Raw genomic sequence first — 21,628 nt, forward strand, 5'->3', positions numbered from 1 at the left:
AACAGATTTTTCGACTAATAAAACAGATTTTTCGTCTAATAAAACGACTAATTTTTTTACCTGATTTTCTTGGATTGTCTTATTGGACACCAGACTATACAACAGAGCTGTTAGTGTTAACTAATCCATGAATTTACGGTACTTATCACATAGGTTATTTCAACATTCCAGCTGATGTGTTTTCAAAATGATTGCTGCTACCTTTTTAATGCTAAATTATCTGAAGTGAAAGGCATGGAAGAGCCTCGTAGAAAAAATATTTTATGGATAGTTTTTTAAGTGGATAATATTTATCTATGAATGAATTTTTCATGATTCCCATAAAGGTCGAGAAGTCTCGTCACATTATGCAAGTACGCGACGTGTTGATGATGAGAAAAAGTTTATCAAAAGATAATGATGAAGTTGAATACAATGATGATGAAATGAAAGATTTATCTCAATATGAACAAGAAGAAGTTCCTGAATGGTGAGACTGGATTGAAATTTACTAAGTAAAGTAACTTGGGCTGTATAGCCTGACGGTTGGCGCAACATGCTGAGCGATGGGAATACGCTTCTCATCGCACCTCTGATTGCCCTGCACAAGCTTGGAGGTTTGAATCCTTTGTGGGATAATTGTGGGCGTGAGTATTTCTGGACTTTTTGCCATCTTTTTATCTTCTTTTCTTTCCCAGGATAAATACAAATACTCTATTCTATTTGGTAACTCTGTGGTTCTAGTATTCATGTTTTTACACAGTTCCACCAGACATCAGTTAAATAAAAAAATAGAGTAAAAATTAAAGTAAACAATTTTTTATTTTTCAGTGATCAAGGCCAGTATGATAAAGATGAGGATTCAGCAAGAGATCAGAAGCTTGCTAGCAAGGTAATTCCATTATTAGTTTTATATGTTGATGGCCTAAGAGTAATTTATTTAAAAAAATGTATGAATTCTATTATCTTTTAAAATAATATTTGTCGTTCTGATAAAGTTACCATTTATACCGATTTTTTTTTTTTACCCCTTTGCTTTCAAATAATCAATTTGTAGATAATCCTGCAAATATTTATTTACAAAAAAATGCATTTTTCCATAATTTTTGAGATAAAAAAGTGATATCAAGAATTTGACTAAATTGATAGCACAGTCGAGAGAGTTCGAACTTGAAAGGCTCACCCTTCCACAAAAAATATATTCTGTAATCTAAATTTACAAACTAAAAAATTTTATTTAAGTGTTTGAAGCTGATGCAATATCGTATACCAAGCATCTTCGACTTTCAGGATTTGGTAAGTTATGGTTAGTATGAACGTAGAACTTTATTCCGTAGCTATTTATAGCTTTTAGAAATCTTCGAATGCCAGATACTCTGTTACATGGGCATTAAATATAATTATAAAAGTTTAAATTCATTCACAAAAAATGACCTTTTTAGTCGTGCTAAAATCGAAGATTTTTTATTTAATAACTCCTAACGATAGCATTAGTTCAAAGAGTAAAATTAGATGTACATTGGCACATCTTGCTTAAATCTAGTACTTCTTTGTGGAAAATGGCTTCTTTTTTTATTTGAATACCATAAAAAGATTAATTTTTCCAACATTCAGGATGGACATTTTCCTGACAGTGGATTGCCAGAACAAAGTGACAGTGTTTCACCATCTCACAGTCAAATGCATCAAGCAAACTCTTCTTTTGAAATTTGGTAAAATATGTATAAACAAATAAACATTTTCTCTGGATATAAAATGATAATTTTACACTCCTATTTTTTCATTATGTATTTCAATAAGTGACTCATTTATCAACCCTACACCAGTAATTTTAAAATGTTATTTTCAATACGTATTCATAATCTCCATGATTATGTTAAGATCCACTTGTAGAAAAACTGTGTACTGCTAATGAAAATCTATTACCTGAAGCACTTTTTTGCTATATATTCAGATTTTTCTGATTTTCATAAGCCATTTGTAAACGCAACTCCAAACGTTCACTCCAAATGAGTCTCTGTGCAAGTATTCGCTTGAAATATTCTAGATATCAAAATTTGGATTGAAAATTCTGCACTGCTTAAATAATATTTCACTGATATTTAATTTGGTAGGATTGGATTTGATCACTGGACCAAGCATGGTTCGAACTAGGGAGGAGGATTACATACTTATCCCAAGGAGAGGAAAGTCGATACGACGGCTTAAATTTATGGCTGACATTGGTCTTTGTCCGGTTACCAGTCCATGTCGAGTTGGAAATTAGTTAGCCAGTTATTTGTTTTCAGATGCACGGACATCATGCATGGACATGATCTATCATTTACCATAGAAGCATACTTAATAGAAGGCAATCAGACATTTCATTGTATCAAGTGTGTTTTCAATATATTTTATACACAGTTCATTCAGCAGTTTAGCAAGTTCTCCAGATCAAGAGGACTCACAATGGAAAAATTTGAGCTATGTGGCTAATGTTTCTGAAGTCAGCGTCAGGTTTGTGTTTTGTTGCATTATAATATGAACAAAGTATCTTACTAATCTTTAATATAGAAACGTCAATGATATGCTGCTATCATTCAAGTCATCTAGTCATAGTCAAGTTCCACCCAGTAAAAATAGCATATAAAATTAGGAAAAAGAAAAATTGTACACATATTTTAATTGGGGAAGGGAAACTGCAGAGAACCTATGCTGATAAGCATCGACACCAAAGGTTTAATACCCAATTAAATTGATAAGTTCAGGAATTTAAGTTTTTAGTTCAATTTAGCATGACAACACAAATCCTTTAATCCCTTTCCATTTTCCACCGTTGTATTTTTGTCCACTATTAAAGTTTGCCAATCTAGTATTACCGATTGCAATTACTGATTCATTTTCTTATATATTTTTAATTACAGTCCAGTGATTTCTCGACAAGGATACCTAAACATGCTAGATTCTGATAGCAATAGATGGATTAAATGGTGGGTTGTTGTTAGACGTCCGTATGTATTCTTCTACAATTCACATAGAGATCCTGTGATACGGGCATTACTAAACTTGGGCTCTGTCACGGTTGAATTTTCATTACAACAAGACATTATACTAAAGGTAATTCTTCATTTTTATTTGATTATGATTTATTTGAGATCGTTTTTTGTTTTGTTTTTTGAGATAAAAAAAAAATGGCGCTCCAGAAGTATGTGCCCAAAGATAGCGCACAACCTGATAACCCTGACCTGGTACACATACTATGTTCAGGTTGTGCGCCATCTTGGTACACATACTCTGTAAGCATCAAAAAAATAAATTCAGCTGATGATAATGATGGCATGTATCATCTGCTATCTTTCACTGATCTATTATTGGACTGAATTCCCAAAATAATTTTGCTGGTTAAACCCCACTTTCAAAGTAAAAAAATTCGTTGAAATAGCCTCATAGTAGTCAAAAATTCGAATCCAGGTAACTAACTATTTATTCATTTGCAGGTCCAACATACGTTTGCTGTCTGCACAAAAAATCGGGGATTTCTATTGCAAGCCGCTAATGAATGTGACTTACACAACTGGCTTTATGCATTCAATCCACTTATGGCTGGACTTATAAGGTAAGTTTGGATTGTCAGAATTGATTTTATATGGTTGTTGTGCATTTGTTGTTTATCATCAGGGAATTCGCAATAAAATTATGGGGTAATATCTAATTTTTGTTTAAAAACCATTATATTTCCTTGGCAAGAATAATAAATAAAAATCGGTGCTCCCGAAGTATGCGAACCAAGATGGCGGACATCGGAACGTAACATGGGTAACAGGTTAGGGTTAGGCGATAATTTTTTTTCAATTTTCCTTATTTTAGTCCTATTATTAGTTCGAAGACTAGCCAAGAGCCTCCCGTAGTATTTATACCTAAAATTATGGCCTAACCCTTACCTAGTACACATATTACATTCCGATGTCCGCCATCTTGGTTCGCATACTTCGGGAGCCCCTAAAAATCGTTATTAGATACATTATCATATTTAATAATATTGCAATAGCATGACTTTTACATATTGTACATACAAATTCAAATGGCAATTGGGGCCACATCTACGGTCGCTCCGGAAGTATTTGTACCAAGATGACGCACAGAATGCCACAGAAATACATTTGTGTTTGTGTGCAGCAAGATTCCTGAATCATGCATATTTTATTCAGATCAAAACTTGCAAGACGGAACACCTGCATCAAGACGTGAATCACGGTTTCATATTTGAGACATTCTGTAAATATCACTTGACTTTTTCTTGTAATTATTAATATGATTATCATATAGTCAGAAATTGTCCTTTTTCAAGCATGAGCCACTGATGGACCATGCCTCACCAGCATGTTCCATCTGTGATTCAAACATAGACTCCCTATGAATGCACAAATTTTCTGATCATGTTGATATTTTGATTAAAAGAGTGTTTAATTGTTTATTATGTTGCACTGAAGTTCAAATTATATATGTAAAGAAGTTCCTCTCTTATATTTATTGTAGTCTATATATCTTTCATATGATGTAACATAATACGATTTTCACACTTCAAAGTCTCTTGTTGTCTGATTTTAGAATCAACCTATTTTTTTTGGTTCCGTGCATGCATACCCTGTTTTTGGTAAAAGTTTTTATTATTTTTAGTTATAAATTTTAACTAAAATAAATTTAAGAAAGTGGTATAGTTTGGGACCTCATTGTCAATAAAGATACATTTGAGGGTTGACTCTTGACGCTGATTCCGCAATCCAGCTTCCGTTGTCTATCTCATATTTAAAACCTTTGTTAACATTTCAATCTTCATTACCTTTTCCTGTTTCCACTTATTTTACGATCAGTATTATTTATGTTGTAGAATCGTTTTTGCTATACCGGGATATACAATTTTATTTATCTGTTTCAAATATACTGAGGAAATATGTTAGTTTTTCTGTATGTCTCATTGTGTTAAACCTATGCCTGTTGATAGGATTTCGTGTCGGACTTGTGTAGTACGATTTATTAGTCTACAAATAACATAGAGGAATATTAATGTACTTTGCCTTTGCATGACCCGTCACTTCAGCCTATCATATCAATCACTTTTAACAATTTACCTAATAGGACTGTGGACATATTTTTGAACTGCACTTCTAGGTATCAATCAGAGAGGTTTCCCTGTTAAGGGCTTGTTCATGAGTCTGCTCAAATAATTAACATTTCCAAAATTATTTTCGATTTTGACCATTCTACTCTTTAATTATTACTTAGGGTTAGTCAATAATCGGCGCTCCAATGTGTATACCAATATGGAGGTAACTAATTTTGTTCGCCTACTTTACATCAAGTTGTGTAGAGGGACTGAAACCTATCGGCAGGGGGGATATTCACTTGGCTAACACAGACAGTCCCGAACTTATGATAGAACTAAAATAAGGAAAATCGGAATAAAATTATGGCCTAACCCTAACCGGGTACACACAATACGGGTGTACCTAATAATCTAGCGTTTGTGAAGTTCAAAATTAGAAAGACTTTTTTTTCGTTATAAAGTATGTATTCTTGCAAACAAAATAATATTAATTCTCTTTTGTCACTGTGGTAATTTATACGCATACAATATGGTGTTAAAAGCAATATTCCTTGTATTTAACTTTTATTGTTTAGGAGTTATTAGTCTGATGATGTGTAGTCTGCATTCAATCTGTGGCTTTTCTCTATTCTTTTATTTATTTGAAAGTGAAACCTAGATATGCGTAATGCATGTACTGTGTTTGATATTTTATTGAAATATACAGAAGATGGTTATTGTTGTAAATCAATTGAAACATTTTCTGAAAGTGAGGTAGCGTAGTCAACATGTGGTAGCAACATTATGGTAGTAACAGAACATAAGGTGAAACTTAGCACCGTATTAAAAACGGGTAATGGATAAGACATTTTTTCCATTATTTAACCACGTTTTGGGAAGGCTCCGTGGGACTTGTTGACCCGTCGCCGCTGACGTGAAGATCGTCTTCCGTTGTGATCTCATGCTGACCCGTTCTATCAAAAACATTAAATATTAACTAAACATTAAATATTATCATGTGACCGCCAAGAGTGGCCGCTGACGTGGAGGTCGTCTTCCGTTGCGGACTCATGCTGCGCGAAGGAAGGTTTTTGATTTGGGTACAGTTCGGCAGGCAACCGGAGGTTTAGTGGGCTTTGCGTAACAATTTTGGCATGTATCATTTCTGACCCCCACTTGTCATCCAAAAAATACGTCATTGGGACGTCAATACGAGAAAAATACCAGGCTCTAGTAGTCTAGCAAGCTCGTCGTCGCAGACACCATTACGGGCGATCGTCGCTAAATTTGGACCAGACCAGCGTTGTGATTTTAGGATGATGTAGTGCTGGGTGTCAAGAATGACATATATATATAAAATTGTTACGCCGCCCTGGAAGTACCGTACTTGTGGTATTAGAGTGCCCTAGACCAGGGGTGTGCAACCTGCGGCCAATGGGCCAAATCCGGCCCGCAAGGAAAAATTATTCGGCCCGCGAGTTTTTAATTTAGTTTATTCTGGAACGCCTATGACGTTACAATGACCTAACAGTAGCTTGTGCAAAGCGGACAACGCATTTCGTAAGATCAATAACCCAAATTTTTGCGGCCCGCAGTTTCACCCAATTATTTGTATCTGCAACCACCCCCCTCTGGAGTAAAAGTTGCACATCCCTGCCCTAGACCCTCGGGCACGGTTGCCATTCCACGGTTCCAGCTTCGTTCGGGATGTGATTTTGGAAAAATTGTGCGTAAAATATTTCGTTTAGGCTTCCGTGTCCCCATGTTTCGAACCCTTTTCTTTCTGCATCTTCTCTTATCTAACATCCTAGAAGTCCGAAGGCAATTATAATTGTATACTTTATTTTATTCGATTTATAAACGAGTTGAAAATTTCAAACCAAAAATAAGTACTGGGTGGTTAGACATAATATAATGAATCATATGATCATAGGAAACACAACAATGTTGTTAACATATATTGTAAGTAGTAAAAAGGGCAAATTAGTGACGTCACTGCTTGAATGCACTGGCTGTTTTTGCGACTCCGCTGTGTCCGGCGATCTTCACCTTGCTCTTGTTTTTCGAGTATTTTCCCATGTACTCGTTTACCCGTTGGCGGAGCTGGTTGAGCTGAAATAATAATAATTATTTTTCGTTTAGAGTGGTCGCCTGCAATGCCGATATGCACTTATTTTTTTTTACGTAGCCAAATTTTGTGCCACTTAATGATAACGTAACTTTGGTCAAACGAAACTTTACCGAGTAAAATTTAGGTATGAATACTTTCAAACTATGCTATATTTGACTCGTTTTGATTCGTACTACATTATCCTTGTAATCAGCGCAAACTGACCCCTTAATACAAATCAGAAAGGGAGCATTAGTTAAGAATACTGTATCTACTATAATCTACCATATAACTTGATAGTATAATCAAGGAAATATAACAAACGTTCGATATTTAGTGACATTGAGAATTAGATATATTTACATCATATTTTTGTCGTTCTATCCTCCATTCCGCATCAATTTTTTCTTCTTCCAATGCATATAAGCTTTCCCACAGTTCTTGGGCCTTGTCTCGTAATCTTGAATATAAAAATATCAATAAGTTTTAAATACATAAAAGTGTTGCAGTATAAAATATATATCACGAAATAAGATATATACTGTTACATTTTTGAGACAATTAGACATACATACTGGACGATCAATTGATCCGAAAATTTGAGCGGATTTATACTGTTTTGAAAAACCAGGTAATGTTATTTTGAATACTAAATTTGATGTAACCTATTTTGACAAATTTTACCACAAATTTTATATCAATTTCCTCAATCGGGATAATGTCTTTGATTTTGACCATGAAATATCACGACCACCAAAATACAAGTCAGGAAATTTTTAGTATGAGGATGTCCATACTTATCAGTGCTGAGATGCTCAATGTTGAGTGGTTTTTTCCTGTCCGCAAGAATTTTCTTCTTTTTCTCTCTCTCAGTTTGTCTCTTATTTGGTTTGTTCTTTTCAGCCTGAAGCATGCAAACATCATGAGTGTAAATAGAAATTTTTCAATTTTGATAAAATTGTTCTGATCTAGAGTATTACCGCACGTGTGTTTATCCGAGGATAAAAAAAAAACAATATCACTTTGTGACTTTGTCGGCTTAAGTGAGTAAAGCAATCTGGGTGCTCAATATTAAACTCAATTTGGGAGCACACATGACGACTGGAAACGCAAGCGCAAAGCGGCCAGGGTTATACAATTGGTTGATGGGCTTGAGATGATTAAGATTTGGACAATCCATAGCCTGTTCTTATTTATAGTTAACTCTATCTATTATTTCCCCCCTGCTCGTGGTCAAACCATATCTTCACCTAAATGCCTTGAGCCAATTTTATGTTTATTACGTCATTGAAATGTTGTCCGTCGTCACCACCTCGAACTGATTGCTCTTAAAAAAATTTCTAATCAACAACCGACGGAACGCACGCTCGCGTAAATATCCCATGGGAGTAGCCTATTTATGAAGGTATATGCATTCATACTCTCAAACACGCCTAAAACTTGGTGTGTCCTTTGGGACAATGGCCCCCATCTTATCAAGCATCATGTTGTCTGATTGGACTGTGAGATTTTGTTTCCGTCACAAGCAAGTTGAAATGAGTTGATATTACCAAATACCTAATAATATTATGTTACATCACAAAAACCTTCCTTTTACTTATGAAATTCATTCCAGCAATTAGTAACTTGCGAAATATATGGAGCGCAATCGGAAATATGTTAATTGTTGCGCAGTTAACATTTAGTTAGGCAATGCCTAGTGTGACATATTTCTGAAACCGTCAAATTTCGTTAGTGAGATTACGAGTTTATCCCAGTGTCACATGAGGCGTTACGGACGATGTGTTTTACATCGATTTTACTCACTCTGGCCAGGTATCCACCGTAATGAAGAGACATGTTGGCGATTGCTTGCTTCTTCTTTTCTTCCTCTTCTTGTCTCTTTTTCTCTTCTTCTTCTTCTCTCTGTTTTCTCTCTTCCTGTAGATGGCATTATCAATCCATCATTATTTAGAATTTTTATCAAATGGTAAAATACTATTTAGCTGAAATTTGAGTGAATTTTACTTCTGTTTTGAACATCTTCGACTCGACACCATATAACCATCTCAACCAGTCTGTAATAATTACGCCTATGTGCGCAATAGGTAAGGTACATTCTAAAAAAGGTACCTATGTGATTTATGAGCTAAACACTTTGTACGTAGCGGACTATAAAAAAAAATGAAGAGAAATAATGGATAAGTTTACTTCTTATAACAATGACGAGAAAAGCGATTTTTTCAGAACAACAATGACATCAAAAAAAGACGAATAACAACGAAAATATCCATAAACTTTCTGAAGTTTGTATATGCCAACACCCACTGAGGTAAATTTGAAATATTTTTGCCAGAAATCAATTTTCAAATTATATATTACTAAGGGTAGTGAATTTCATTCAGTATTTTCATTTAAGCGCATTCTACCGAAAATTTTGCAAAAATAAGAAAACATAAAATGAAACAAACCCTTTCTTTCGCCACACGCTCTTTTTCCTTTTCTTGGCGGATTCTCAACCTTTCAGCTCTTTCTTCCTTTCTCTTCTCCAGTTTCAATCTCAGTTCTTCTAATTCCTCTTCTTCGGCTCTTCTTTGCTCGAAATGTGCATTGATGAGTCCCTGCAATTCTTCGAGATCTTTTTGATGACGTTTACGCGCAATTTCATCCAAATCAACTTTCTCACCATCTGGTAACTTGGGTGGAGTGATAGACGCTGATGAATGTCTGAAATATGATTTGTATTATAGTAATTATCAGCACGAAACTAAGTTAGTTAGAAATTAACATTTTCATAAAATTAGTAAAACGGCGAAAAAGAGCACTGATATGATTTGATTTGCCCTACTCGCTATTTTTTTTTTAAGATATAATAAAATTGATCCGTCATCCGTCGGAAACAAAGAAATAGAAGGTCCTCAAAATTGCTATTTTTTCTAAATTTTGACATCTGTCGATATTAGAATGACAATGATATCCAGACCAAATATAATACAAAATTCTAAATCCTTTAAAAAAATTGAAATTTTCCACGAAAACGAAAATGATTTGTTCTGTCTGTAGGTCAAATTTACCTTGGTACTGCCTTCTGGGGTGGCTCCAATTGTTCTTGTGATGCTTCTTCCTGCAAGGTAAAACATAAAAAAAAATTGGAAAAAATGCCCTCATTGTATTAAAGATTTTCTTTCTTTGTTCAAGTTCAAGTTCTGCATCAAATTTCGTTTGTACAAAAGAGTTAAGAGTGCACAATGCCTATAGAGTGACCAGCCTACACTATTTAATAGCTAGCCGCCCCTATTGAGACCGTCAAAATCTAAAGCGCCTTTCTCCACAATGAAACGTAGCTGGAAAGTCAAAAGCGACGCAGCTGATGGAAACAGTGAAAAATATATATAACTATTACACGACTTTATATTAAAACATAAATGCTGATTAGAACATACTTGGCAAACACTTTGTTGCTACAATCCAACTCAAAATTTAACTTTACTCTACGTAAAACAATACCCTGTAAACACACTTTATGGATCACTGTTTGTGTCTAAACCGTGATATACATAATCGTATTGCTATGGTTGTCAAAAATGTAAATAAATAAAAGTATAATAACCTCGGTTATTGGATCTTCTTCGATGTCCGACATTTTGAGATTTGTTTTTTTTTGTCTAGAAAAGTATGAAAATGAAATTTTTTTGCGTAACAAAATTATACAACATAGATATACATATATCGATACATTTTAAATCTTCGGTACCAAATTTTAATGAAACTTTCAAAGTTGGAAAAAGCAGAATTACTCTTGAGTGAGTGGAAGTAATTGCAACCTTTCTTAAAAAAAAAACGTTCGTCTCAAAAAAATTTTTTTTTTTTTTCAAATTCGAAAAATTTACCTTCTAGTTTAGTGACATCAATGATGGTATTGCGCAAACTATTCTAGTAAAACATGAAAATTTGTGAACAAAAAAGATACTTTTTCAAAACGATTACGGATATATTTGCAACATGAATTTCCGCGAATTTTATGAAACAAAATACTTCATTTTTGAATTTATTTGAATTCCGGCAGTACAATGATGATTAAGAAGTATTGTTCCCTAAATTTTGTCAAACCTATCACGAAAAAACTAAAGATACCTATGTTTACATACATTACTTACAAAATTCAATGCAAAGCGACTATCCTCCGTAAGTTACCGGCAACTAAGGTCGATTTTGAAGCTTGCGGCTCAGTGTGGAGACTGCTGCATGATATAATAGTAGAGATGACGTATGAACAGCTGCCGTTATGAACAGAAAGGAACATACCAAGTAATCGTTCATTATCCCTAGTGACTTGCGGGTTCGGAATTTCAGATTTGTCTGTCGAAGTTTAACAACATTCTAATATTTACACCATGGATATTTCCAGATTAAACTACTTGAGCAACATAATTTTTTTAAAATAATTGACAAATAGTTAATTTTACACTTCGGTAATTTTCTATTATGGCATGTTGTACCGAGCACTGCAATAGGATGCTCCATTTGCTCATGCTCCACTGCGTATGATTCGCCGTAAAAATTCTGACTCAAATATTCAGTGTAAAGTTCAGTGTTCAGTGTAAAGATATTTTTAAGTATACTTCAAGATTGTTAAACCATAAAAGCATAAGTCGTAGAAACGTGCCTGCTCTGAATGGCCTTGATGCAATGTCTCATCCGTCGTGTACTGTCTCAAGAGATTGATGTCGTCACAGCTGTTTCTCAGATTTGTTTAATTTTATTATCGACCAATAAAGGTACATGCTCCAGTTTGGTATATTGTAAGAATTTCTTATTTGAAATGTGACCTAACTTTCTTGTGACCAACATAATGTTTACATTTTAGCATGTAATGCCTTACATTGAATCGTTTTTGTGCCAATTCTGTCTAATAAATTAAATTTAATTCGACGAATGCTTACTCCCAGAACAAATGTACATTTATCTATATATTTTGCATAACGAATTTTGATGGAAACTTAAATTGCACATGATTGCACTACATTAAGATATTATCTTAAGCTCTCTTGCCGAGCAAGTCTACGGAGAAGCAGCTGCCTAACTTAGTGATGTACTATGTTGAGCAAATCAAAATGTTTTATCAAAGAAGTTTTCTTAGTCCATACTTGCGCACCCGTTTTATAACATATTGAGTCAAATAATGAAAAGAGGCTTCAAGCTAGAGATTTCAAACTAGCGACTACATGATAGTAAAAAGCGAGTTATGGATATTGTCTGACATGCTGGCTAACTATAGCTACTTTATCATTTATCAAGATCAAGGTCATAAAAACCAATGTAAATAATTAATTTGTCCAGGAAAACAAACTCAGAATACATACAGATGTTTATATGTTTCAACAATGTTTATTTTACGGTATAAAATACCCAATGGAAATGTTAATTCATTGACTGAAAATTAGTTGTATATATATAAACAAACGAATAATAAAACATGCGTTACCAAATTTTGCTATAAATGAAGGTTAATAAAACAAATAGCAATACTCGCGAATTCATTACCAAAACATAGACGATCAAACATGGTTTATGAATGTATTCTAGTACACAGATCATTCATATTATATGCTTAGTCAGAGTAGATAAGATCTTAAAATCCAGTTGAAATGTCAATAATAACGTTGTATATTCTATTTGAAAACTCCGGATTTGGCGGCAACTCCTCCTCTTGGTCCGATGTTCATTTTTCCTCCTGCTTGTCTCTTGTTTTTTGAGAATTTTCCCATGTATTCGTTCACTCGTTGACGAAGTTGGTTTATCTAAAATTAAAGTTTTAATTTTATATAGGTGCTATTGATTTGGAATATGAAAATGAATCGAACATTTGTTGTCAGTGCTTACGTCATATTTTTGTCGGTCAATTCTTTGTTCAAAATCGTATTTTTCTTCTTCTAATTTGAATAGCCAGTCCCACAACTCTTGTGCTTTTTCTTGAAGTCTGAAAAGTAGAATGATAATTGGTAACTGGTAGTTTCGAACAACTAATTTCATGTATATCAATATAAAAGGAAATACTTACTTATCGCTGTTCAAATGATCGATGTTCAGTGGTTTTCTTCGGTCAGCCAAAATCTTCTTCTTCTTTTCACGATCTGTCTGTCTCTTGTTTGGTTTGTTCTTTTCGGCCTTCATATTTGATACAGAGTTAAATAAATTTTTCTATTATTATATCAAAACCAGTATAAAGAAGATTAAATAAACTTACTCTTGCCAAGTATCCACCGTAGTGAAGAGACATGTTTGCTATTGCTGCCTTTTTGCGAGCTTCTTCTTCTTCCTTTTTTTGTTCTTCTTCTTCTTCCTTTCTCTTTCTTTCTTCCTGGAATATGGAAAATAATACAAATTAGATATATAAAAAAATTATCTTAAAATGAAATGGAAATAGTGCAAAGAATATTACCCAAATTACCCAATTGCTTGGATGGTATTTTACTTACCTTTTCGCGAGCCATTCTTTCTTTCTCTCGTTCTTGACGAATTCTCATTTGTTCCTCACGCTTGGCTTTTCGTTTTTCAATTCTAACTCGTAGTTGTTCAATATCTTCTTCATCCTTCTTTCTTGTTTCAAAGTGGGCTTGGATGAGTCCCTGAAGCTCGCTAAGATCCTTGTCCATTCTTTTACGTTGGATATCCTCGAGATCGAGAACTTCTCCTTCCGGAATTTTTGGAGGTGCCATGACAGGCATGGAGAATCTATGAATAAATGTGACAGGCAATAAAGTAAATTGATTTACTATTTTATTGCTGCTAACCGGACGAAAGGCCGTAGTTCGCCATATTATTAGGGCGTCTTATAGGCCTTCCTTCCCCCTGGGATAAATAGGTAAATCCTATATGAACTATAACAAATCACACTAGCCGGCGAGAATGAAATTTGATCAATTTATAAAGCATTTGTTCTACTTACTTTGGTGGCGCTGGTTTGTCATTTTTCTCTTCTGGTTTTGTTTCCTCGACTTTTTCGGGTTCGGGTTCAGCTTCCTCCTGAAATTTAAAAGTTCCAGTTAATAATTTCTACAATGAAGAAAGTATGCAAATCAATGTTTATGTAAAACTAACCTGAACGACTTCTTGTTCCTCCTCTTCTTCAATTTCTTCTACTTCTTCCACCTAAAATGCAAATAACAAATTGAAATATATGCAATAAACAACTCGCAAGATATTTATTTATAATAACATCTTTTGTTTAAATTGTCGATTACAATATTTCTGTCTGGGTTTCTTTAATTCTAGAGAAAAATTGTACAAATTCAAAACGGCTCACTTACCTCAGATTCGTATTCAGATTCATGGTCAGACATATTGAAAGGGTTAGGTTATCTAAAACAAAATGATAATAATTTAATGGGATCATAGTTTTGTACAACAAAACAGCACAAATATGGAGTAAGTAGACTATGAAATCTCCTCGTCTCGACCTATTTTGAATATATATCTAATAATTACTAGCTACTAAGCATATTGGCAGTAAAGAAGATGTAGAATCTAGTTTCTTGAATAATAAACTGACAAAAAAGTAATACATACTGTTTACTGTCTGAAGAATGACTGTAATAGAATGAATGAATGGAAGATATAAGTCGAGAGCAAATATAACAACTGCTGTTAGTACCTTATGTGCGAACTGATTCGCACATTCTACTATGAAAGCGACAATGTGATCCCTGTTTTTTAAATGAAAAACGTTCGCGGTACTCGAGCGCTGATAACTATCATTTCACACGTTACATTTTGTTTATTTAATTTTAAATTTTAAAGGCATCGTTTTATAAGATAAGGATATTAGTCCGGCAGATAAGGGACCTTTTTGACCCAAGTTTGATTTCAGACATAAAGTTTTTTTTATTTGTGATTATTCATCTTTGGGACATTGCCCATCATTTCTACATAGGTGTGGAGTTTGCAGCCTTGAGCAATTTTTTTTACGGCTCGATATTTGTATTAGTGTTTTTTGTCAAACCTGTGCCTCATAATGACGCACAACCTGAACCATAACTTGTTACAATACTATGTTCAGGTTGTGCGCAATCTTGGTGCACAAACTACGCAAGCACCAAATTTACTAGGAAACAAAATCAATACCTTTTAGGTATTTGTTGAGCCCAGCTTTGGGTCGCGACCCATATACAGTATATATATGGAAATACTGTCGAAACATGCCCGTAAAATAAAGAGTACTATTTCAAAATACTCGTTTTTGTTGCAATTAACAATACAAGCCTGCTAATGCAGTCGCCAGTGGTTCAAGTGGATATACACCTGGTGGAGAACAGTCAATTATTTGTTAGCGAGAATTGTTATGTAGCGGGATGATCACGACGACGCAGTGAAAGATAATGATAGTACAAGAACAAGAATGAGAAAATTGCTACATTTTATAGTATATCCCTGGGAAAGAATGTAGTTCATTCTTATGTTCCATGCCAATGCTTTTCAAACTTCCAAAGACTCTCAACACTTTTGCTTCTTCTCTTCTATAAAAATACATTGTTATTATATATTCGCATTTCCATCTGTTTGTTCGTGCTCCCAGATAACCGATCAGCGACCTTCAAGGAGGACGGGGTCCCCTTTTAAGAAACCCTGTCATAAACTAAAAGAGGCGACCGTGCTTCTCTTGCCTGTTGTCATGCTGTCCCTGGAATTCAGCTACAACAAAAATTTCACGAAAAACGAATTTTTAAATTTTATGATTTTATTAATATTCTCAACAATGAATGATATACGGGTGGTAAAATGCCAAGTTATTCCAACAACATGATCATGTTTTGCAATTTACAACCAATATTTTGTATGTAACTTTGTTTGACAGAGCCCCAAGAGCTCTAACTACAAATATCAAAAATGTGAGGCCAAAAAAGTCACACTACAACATTGTCAAATGTGCTGTATTTACGATAGATAACAGGTTTACCAAAAAGATTTACATGAAAATAGGTAACATAAAGATCAAATCAGCAATATCTACTTGGTGATATGCATCTGTTGATGCTTTTATGTGTTTGTTTCGGAAGTTTAATAACAGAATTAATTGTGGTTGTTGGAGATGTTTTAAAAAAAGGTTGCATGGAAAAAAGTTTTCACAAAATGTCAAGGGTTGATAGTAGTAGAGAAGTAGAAAAAATTTTCCCATGTTTTTTTTCATTTGATAAACACGCCACAGAACTCCTCCGATAAGTATACGCAGCGATTGCAAGAGGCAGAAATGCTAAGATGGGATTTCATCGCATTGCAAACCAATATTAGCAATTCTTATATATATTCGCGCATTCCCATCTGAACAGCGTGGAAAAGATTATACCCATCTACACACTTTAAGAACTATGTCAGATGAGCGTCATATTATCGAATATCAGTAAATGAATGGTGCAATGGGAAAAGACATATAAGGCGGAACTTCCAGTAGTATGCAATCAAATAATCTTATTGTAGAATATATAACCAAATGCCAACTGCAGTCCAAAACTTTTTGTCTCTGGCTGAGCTTAGATACCAATTGGCACTCATATAAACTGGTAAGACTGTAAGAGGCACGCGATGGAGCCGATACTCAGAGTATCCATCCCCCAGCTGTCATTTGAGTGGGTACTGCTGTTTTTATTGCAGATGTTACTGATCTTTTTGTATTAAAGATTTACTGGCATCACCGATTTAAGGATGTTGGAAACCAACACGCAATATTACGAAACTTACTTTCAACACGCGGTTTGAATGAATGAAAAAGCTGAAACTAGTATTCTTTAGAACAGCATACAAATTCTATGGAATGAAATCATACACAAAAGCTCGTCAAAAACCTATAGCTCAATAATCGAGTGGAATTTGATGCATGTGCGCAAAAATGTGTGCGTTACTACTTACAACCGAAGCACGCAGGAAAATGTGTGTGATGTACTAGTATTCAAAACGTTTGACTAAACTATGTTGGCATAACAGGTGCACATCTCGGTTTCGCATACGCATACCTTCTATCTCCACAAGGATATATTAATTTTGCCAAAGTCAATGCAGCACTGAAAGGTTGCAGTTCTTCCAAAAGAAAACACGTTTCACATCTTTAGATACCAGTGGATGGTTTTACATGGCCTTGTTCGGAGTGAAAGACGAGGTCAAATATTTCAATCCAATTCAACTAATAAAATATTTCCCAAGTCCCTAAGCTTAAACTAGAAAAACGAAATGCGCGCGGCAACGCAAATGTAGTTTGAAGAGCGCTGTAGAAAGTGGCTAGATGCTATCGATGGATCTTGGCTTGTATTAGTGAAATAAACTACCATTTATTCCACTAAAATTGAATTTCTGACATTGTAAGGAGATTCAGTGTTACTATGTATGCAAAACTAAACCATGTAGTTATGAAATAATTGTTTTTAACAAAAAGGCGCTCCCGAAGTATTCGTGCCAGGATGGCGCACAACCTGAACTTTGTATGTTTATCAGGTTAGGGTTCAGGATGTGCGTCATCTTAGACCGAATACTTTAAATCCACCTAAAAAAAATCCATTGATTCCGAGATTGTGTTGTAAAGCAAAATGTAGAATAGTTACCACCAATTTGCTTCGCCAGTGCTTTATTTTCAGCTTCCATTTTCAGCCTCGAATAAATTTATTGCATCCCACATCACATCACTATGAACGCAAAAATTATGAGATTCAGGTGCTGCAAAACCATACAATAGATTTGGTAACTTCGTGAGGCGGGAAAAATAGTTTATTTTCTAGTAGAAATCCACGGATTTGAACAGATATAAAACAGAGCAGTAAAAACGCATACGACCTTAACAGCAATCCACCCAGGAGTACATCCTGCTGATATCATTGTTTTCAGTAATTACAAGCAGGCTATCCGTACACTGTGAAAAAAGTATTTTCAAGCTGAAATAGATATAAATATGGAGCTACCGTGTTTCCTCGAAAATAAGAAAGTGTCTCATTTCAAAACACTAGGGCCCATTTTCGGGGGATGTCTATTATTTTCATTTGTCAAAAACAAAATTACAAAGTACAGAATTAGGAGATTTACAAATATAAAATATATGAAACTGATATTCATTTACTTAAATGACACGGTTTTCTCGCTCACACGTTTTATATTAATCATTTAAAACGTGTAGAAAAGATTTCTTGCTATCGACTAGGTAAAAAAAACGTGGTATTGACTTGGTCCTATTTTAAGGGGAGGGCTTATATCAAAATTATTCTTAATATTGAGACTAGGTCTTGTTTTCAGGTTAGGTCTTATTTTCGGGGAAACACGAGTACTTGAGTATAGTTTTGTTGTCATTCTAATTTGCATTGTTTTTTATTCGGCTCCTTTCAACGTTAAGATTTGAATTTTGGTTCTGACACTAAAAAAGATTGGAAGCCACTGGTATATGAATATTACTTGAATGGCGTACATTTATACTGAGTTGGCAGTATTCGCATATGATACTGACTTTTCTATGAACATGCCACAAACGACTGTATATGTATATTGAGTTGTTAATATAAGTCTATGACATTGGCTGTGTATGCCATTACTTGAATGGGTGTATTAATATGTGTCTATGTTATGGATAGTGACTCTAAATATACACAATAAGGCCAACTATAGCAACTTTATCGTTTACCAACACCATGGTCACAAAATCTAATATCAATACCTGGTTTACCCTCTGAAACCTAGAATATGCACTGATGTCCACATGTTTCAATATTGTTTATTATGAGATATAAAAGAACCAATAAAAATATCAATTCATTCACAGGAAATTTCACTGAAAATCAGTTGCACATAAACGAACAAATAATAAAACATGCGTTGCCGAATTTTGCTATAAATAAAGATTAATAAAACAATTAACAATACTCGAGAATTTATCACCAAAACATAGATAGATGATTAAATATCATCTATATATGTATTCTAGTTCGCAGATCACTCATTTTATTTGCCTAGTCGGAGTAGATACGATAATAAATTCAGTCAAAAGTTTTGAATTGTTCGTTTCGATGATATCGTTGTATATTTTATTTGAAAACTCCGGATTTGGCGGCAACTCCTCCTCTTGGTCCGATGTTCATTTTTCCTCCTGCTTGTCTCTTGTTTTTCGAGAATTTTCCCATGTATTCGTTCACTCGTTGACGAAGTTGGTTTATCTGAAAATATTATGAAAATTTTACATGGGCATTATTAAAAAAATAGAAAAACAAACAAACATTTGTTGCCAGAGCTTACATCATATTTTTGTCGATCAATTCTTTGTTCAAAATCGTATTTTTCTTCTTCCAATGTGAAAAGCCAGTCCCACAACTCTTGTGCTTTTTCTTGAAGTCTGAAAAGAAGAGTAATAATTGGTAACTGGTAGTTTTGAACAACTAATTTCATGTATATCAATATAAAGAAATACTTACTTATCGCTGTTCAAATGATCGATGTTCAGTGGTTTTCTTCGGTCAGCCAATATCTTCTTCTTCTTTTCACGATCTGTCTGTCTCTTGTTGGGTTTGTTCTTTTCGGCCTTCATTTTTAGTACAGCGTTAAATAAATTTCTCTTTTATCTTATTTAAAACCATTATAACGAGCATTGAATAAACTTACTCTTGCCAAGTATCCACCGTAGTGAAGAGACATGTTTGCTATTGCTGCCTTTTTACGAGCTTCTTCTTCCACTCTTTTTTGTTCTTCTTCTTCTTCCTTTCTCTTTCTCTCTTCCTGGAATATGAAAAAATAATACGATAGATATAAGAAATATTTTTTAAAATGAAAAACTGCAATGAATGGCTCTTTTTTTATCAATTCATTTTTAATTACTTGGATGATTCTACTTACCTTTTCGCGAGCCATTCTTTCTTTCTCTCGTTCTTGACGAATTCTCATTTGTTCCTCACGCTTCTCTTTTCGTTTTTCAATTCTTACTCGTAGTTGTTCAATATCTTCTTCGTCCTTCTTTCTCGTTTCAAAGTGGGCTTGGATGAGTCCCTGAAGCTCGCTAAGATCCTTGTCCATTCTTTTACGTTGGATATCCTCAAGATCAAGAACTTCTCCGTCGGGAATTTTTGGAGGTGCCATGGCAGGCATGGAAAATCTACAAATAAAAGTGATGGACAATGAATTGAATAGATTTCCTATATTTATCATACTTCATTATTTCACTATTTTTGGAAATTTAGGTCTTTTGCATTTTAGAAATATGGATTTTCCGACAAATTATGGCAATAAACTGAAAATGGTATTGGCAAGTTTTTTGGTAAACTAGATTTTTAGAAAATTCAACTTCAACATGTTACAAAAACTATAACAAATCACACTAGCCAGCGAAAATGAAATTTGATCAAATCATAAAGCATTTTTTTTACTTACTTTGGTGGCGCTGGTTTGTCATTTTTCTCTTCTGGTTTTGTTTCCTCGACCTTCTCAGGTTCGGGTTCAGCTTCCTCCTGCAATGTGAAATTTAAGTTGGTAGTTTTCAGTTTATATAAGGTACAATAATGAAAGTATGCAAATTATTGCTTATATAAGAAAAATAAACAAATGGCAATAACCTGAACTTCTACTTGTTCCTCCTCTTCAACTTCTTCTACCTAAGAGTCAAATAACAAATTGAAATGTGGGAAATAAACAACTCGCAAGATTTTAATTAATATCGAAATTTACTGTTTAAATTATTTGGTAAAATATATTTGTCTGTGTGTCTATAAATTATGAACGCATCAGCTCTAGAAAAAATTCTACAAATTTAAGAGAGCTCGCTTACCTCAGATTCGTATTCAGATTCGTGATCCGACATATTGAAAGGGTTAGGATATCTAAATATAAAAACAATTTGCTATGGTCACAGTTCACGGTTTCGCACATCGAAACAAAACCAACACAAAGCCTATATTTAATATATGAATCTTCATCCGAACTTTACTATGAATAGTATATAGTCTTAGTAGATATAGTCTTGAATATTACACTGACAAGCAAAGTAATGCATACCTTTTATTTACTGAAGAACGAATGTAAAATTGGAAGACACAAGTCGAGAGTGATTTGGAATACTGCCGTTAGTATTTTATAAGCGAGTTGATTCGCACCTTCTACTATGGAAGCGACAATGTGTTCGCTGATGGCTGAACTGAAAAACGTTCGCCGTACTCGTCGCTGTAAGTTATCACCTGAAGTGTGAACAGATGTCTTTTTCGAGGAGGTTTGCCGTCAGAAGCTTTTTTTTTTACCAGTTAAGCGCAAAAGACATAGGACAACGTTTTGGCGTTTTTAGAAAATTTCATTTACCTGATAAAACGACGATCCGTCCTATAGGTCTCATAATTGAGTAATTTGAAAAAATGGTCTACATTCCATATGACATGACATATTTATGGAAGTACAGAAAGTACATTGGTTTTGAATAATTTCTGAAGCATATGTCGTGTGTGTCTGTATAGTGTGGCTTGCGTATAGTTCTATTATGTTGACATAAACAAACA

The 21,628-nt window shown here is 34.2% G+C and overlaps 4 protein-coding genes across 6 annotated transcripts in view; 1 reads left to right on the plus strand and 3 right to left on the minus strand.

Moving 5' to 3' along the window:
- Positions 1 to 5,782, plus strand: part of LOC120345371 (kinesin-like protein KIF1B) — a 41,297-nt gene extending 35,515 nt beyond the window's left edge. For 2 of the 3 annotated variants that reach the window (XM_078114921.1, XM_078114923.1), the window contains exons 35-42: positions 327 to 469; positions 811 to 871; positions 1,222 to 1,275; positions 1,594 to 1,691; positions 2,383 to 2,475; positions 2,883 to 3,075; positions 3,456 to 3,574; positions 4,167 to 5,782. In XM_078114921.1, coding sequence (XP_077971047.1) covers positions 327 to 469; positions 811 to 871; positions 1,222 to 1,275; positions 1,594 to 1,691; positions 2,383 to 2,475; positions 2,883 to 3,075; positions 3,456 to 3,574; positions 4,167 to 4,206 — 801 coding nt within the window. In that variant the 3' untranslated portion in view covers positions 4,207 to 5,782. The remainder of the gene's footprint in view (positions 1 to 326; positions 470 to 810; positions 872 to 1,221; positions 1,276 to 1,593; positions 1,692 to 2,382; positions 2,476 to 2,882; positions 3,076 to 3,455; positions 3,575 to 4,166) is intronic. The other variant, XM_078114922.1, reaches the window with a different exon arrangement.
- Positions 5,783 to 6,866: 1,084 nt separating this feature from the next.
- Positions 6,867 to 11,380, minus strand: LOC120345928 (troponin T, cardiac muscle-like). Its single transcript, XM_039415529.2, has 8 exons — positions 11,288 to 11,380; positions 10,741 to 10,795; positions 10,205 to 10,254; positions 9,602 to 9,857; positions 8,958 to 9,071; positions 7,949 to 8,055; positions 7,515 to 7,611; positions 6,867 to 7,153 (listed from the first exon to the last, which is right to left on the minus strand). Exons 2-8 carry the CDS (start codon positions 10,771 to 10,773, stop codon positions 7,034 to 7,036), a joined length of 777 nt encoding a protein of 258 aa, XP_039271463.1. The 5' UTR covers positions 10,774 to 10,795; positions 11,288 to 11,380; the 3' UTR covers positions 6,867 to 7,033.
- Positions 11,381 to 12,498: 1,118 nt separating this feature from the next.
- LOC120345926 (troponin T, fast skeletal muscle isoforms-like) lies at positions 12,499 to 14,542 on the minus strand. The gene is made up of 8 exons (XM_039415525.2): positions 14,441 to 14,542; positions 14,232 to 14,282; positions 14,080 to 14,156; positions 13,610 to 13,865; positions 13,378 to 13,491; positions 13,192 to 13,298; positions 13,014 to 13,110; positions 12,499 to 12,931 (listed from the first exon to the last, which is right to left on the minus strand). Exons 1-8 carry the CDS (start codon positions 14,471 to 14,473, stop codon positions 12,803 to 12,805), a joined length of 864 nt encoding a protein of 287 aa, XP_039271459.1. The 5' UTR covers positions 14,474 to 14,542; the 3' UTR covers positions 12,499 to 12,802.
- A 4,311-nt stretch (positions 14,543 to 18,853) lies between these two features.
- On the minus strand, positions 18,854 to 21,204 carry LOC120345870 (troponin T, fast skeletal muscle isoforms-like). The gene is made up of 9 exons (XM_039415451.2): positions 21,138 to 21,204; positions 20,911 to 20,962; positions 20,699 to 20,737; positions 20,517 to 20,593; positions 19,986 to 20,241; positions 19,755 to 19,868; positions 19,568 to 19,674; positions 19,392 to 19,488; positions 18,854 to 19,312 (listed from the first exon to the last, which is right to left on the minus strand). The coding sequence occupies exons 2-9, from the start codon at positions 20,941 to 20,943 to the stop codon at positions 19,184 to 19,186; spliced, it is 852 nt and encodes a 283-aa protein (XP_039271385.2). The 5' UTR covers positions 20,944 to 20,962; positions 21,138 to 21,204; the 3' UTR covers positions 18,854 to 19,183.
- Between the last annotated feature and the right edge of the window lie 424 nt (positions 21,205 to 21,628).

The sequence above is a fragment of the Styela clava genome, chromosome 8, assembly GCF_964204865.1.
Source record: "Styela clava chromosome 8, kaStyClav1.hap1.2, whole genome shotgun sequence".
Taxonomy (NCBI): domain Eukaryota; kingdom Metazoa; phylum Chordata; class Ascidiacea; order Stolidobranchia; family Styelidae; genus Styela; species Styela clava.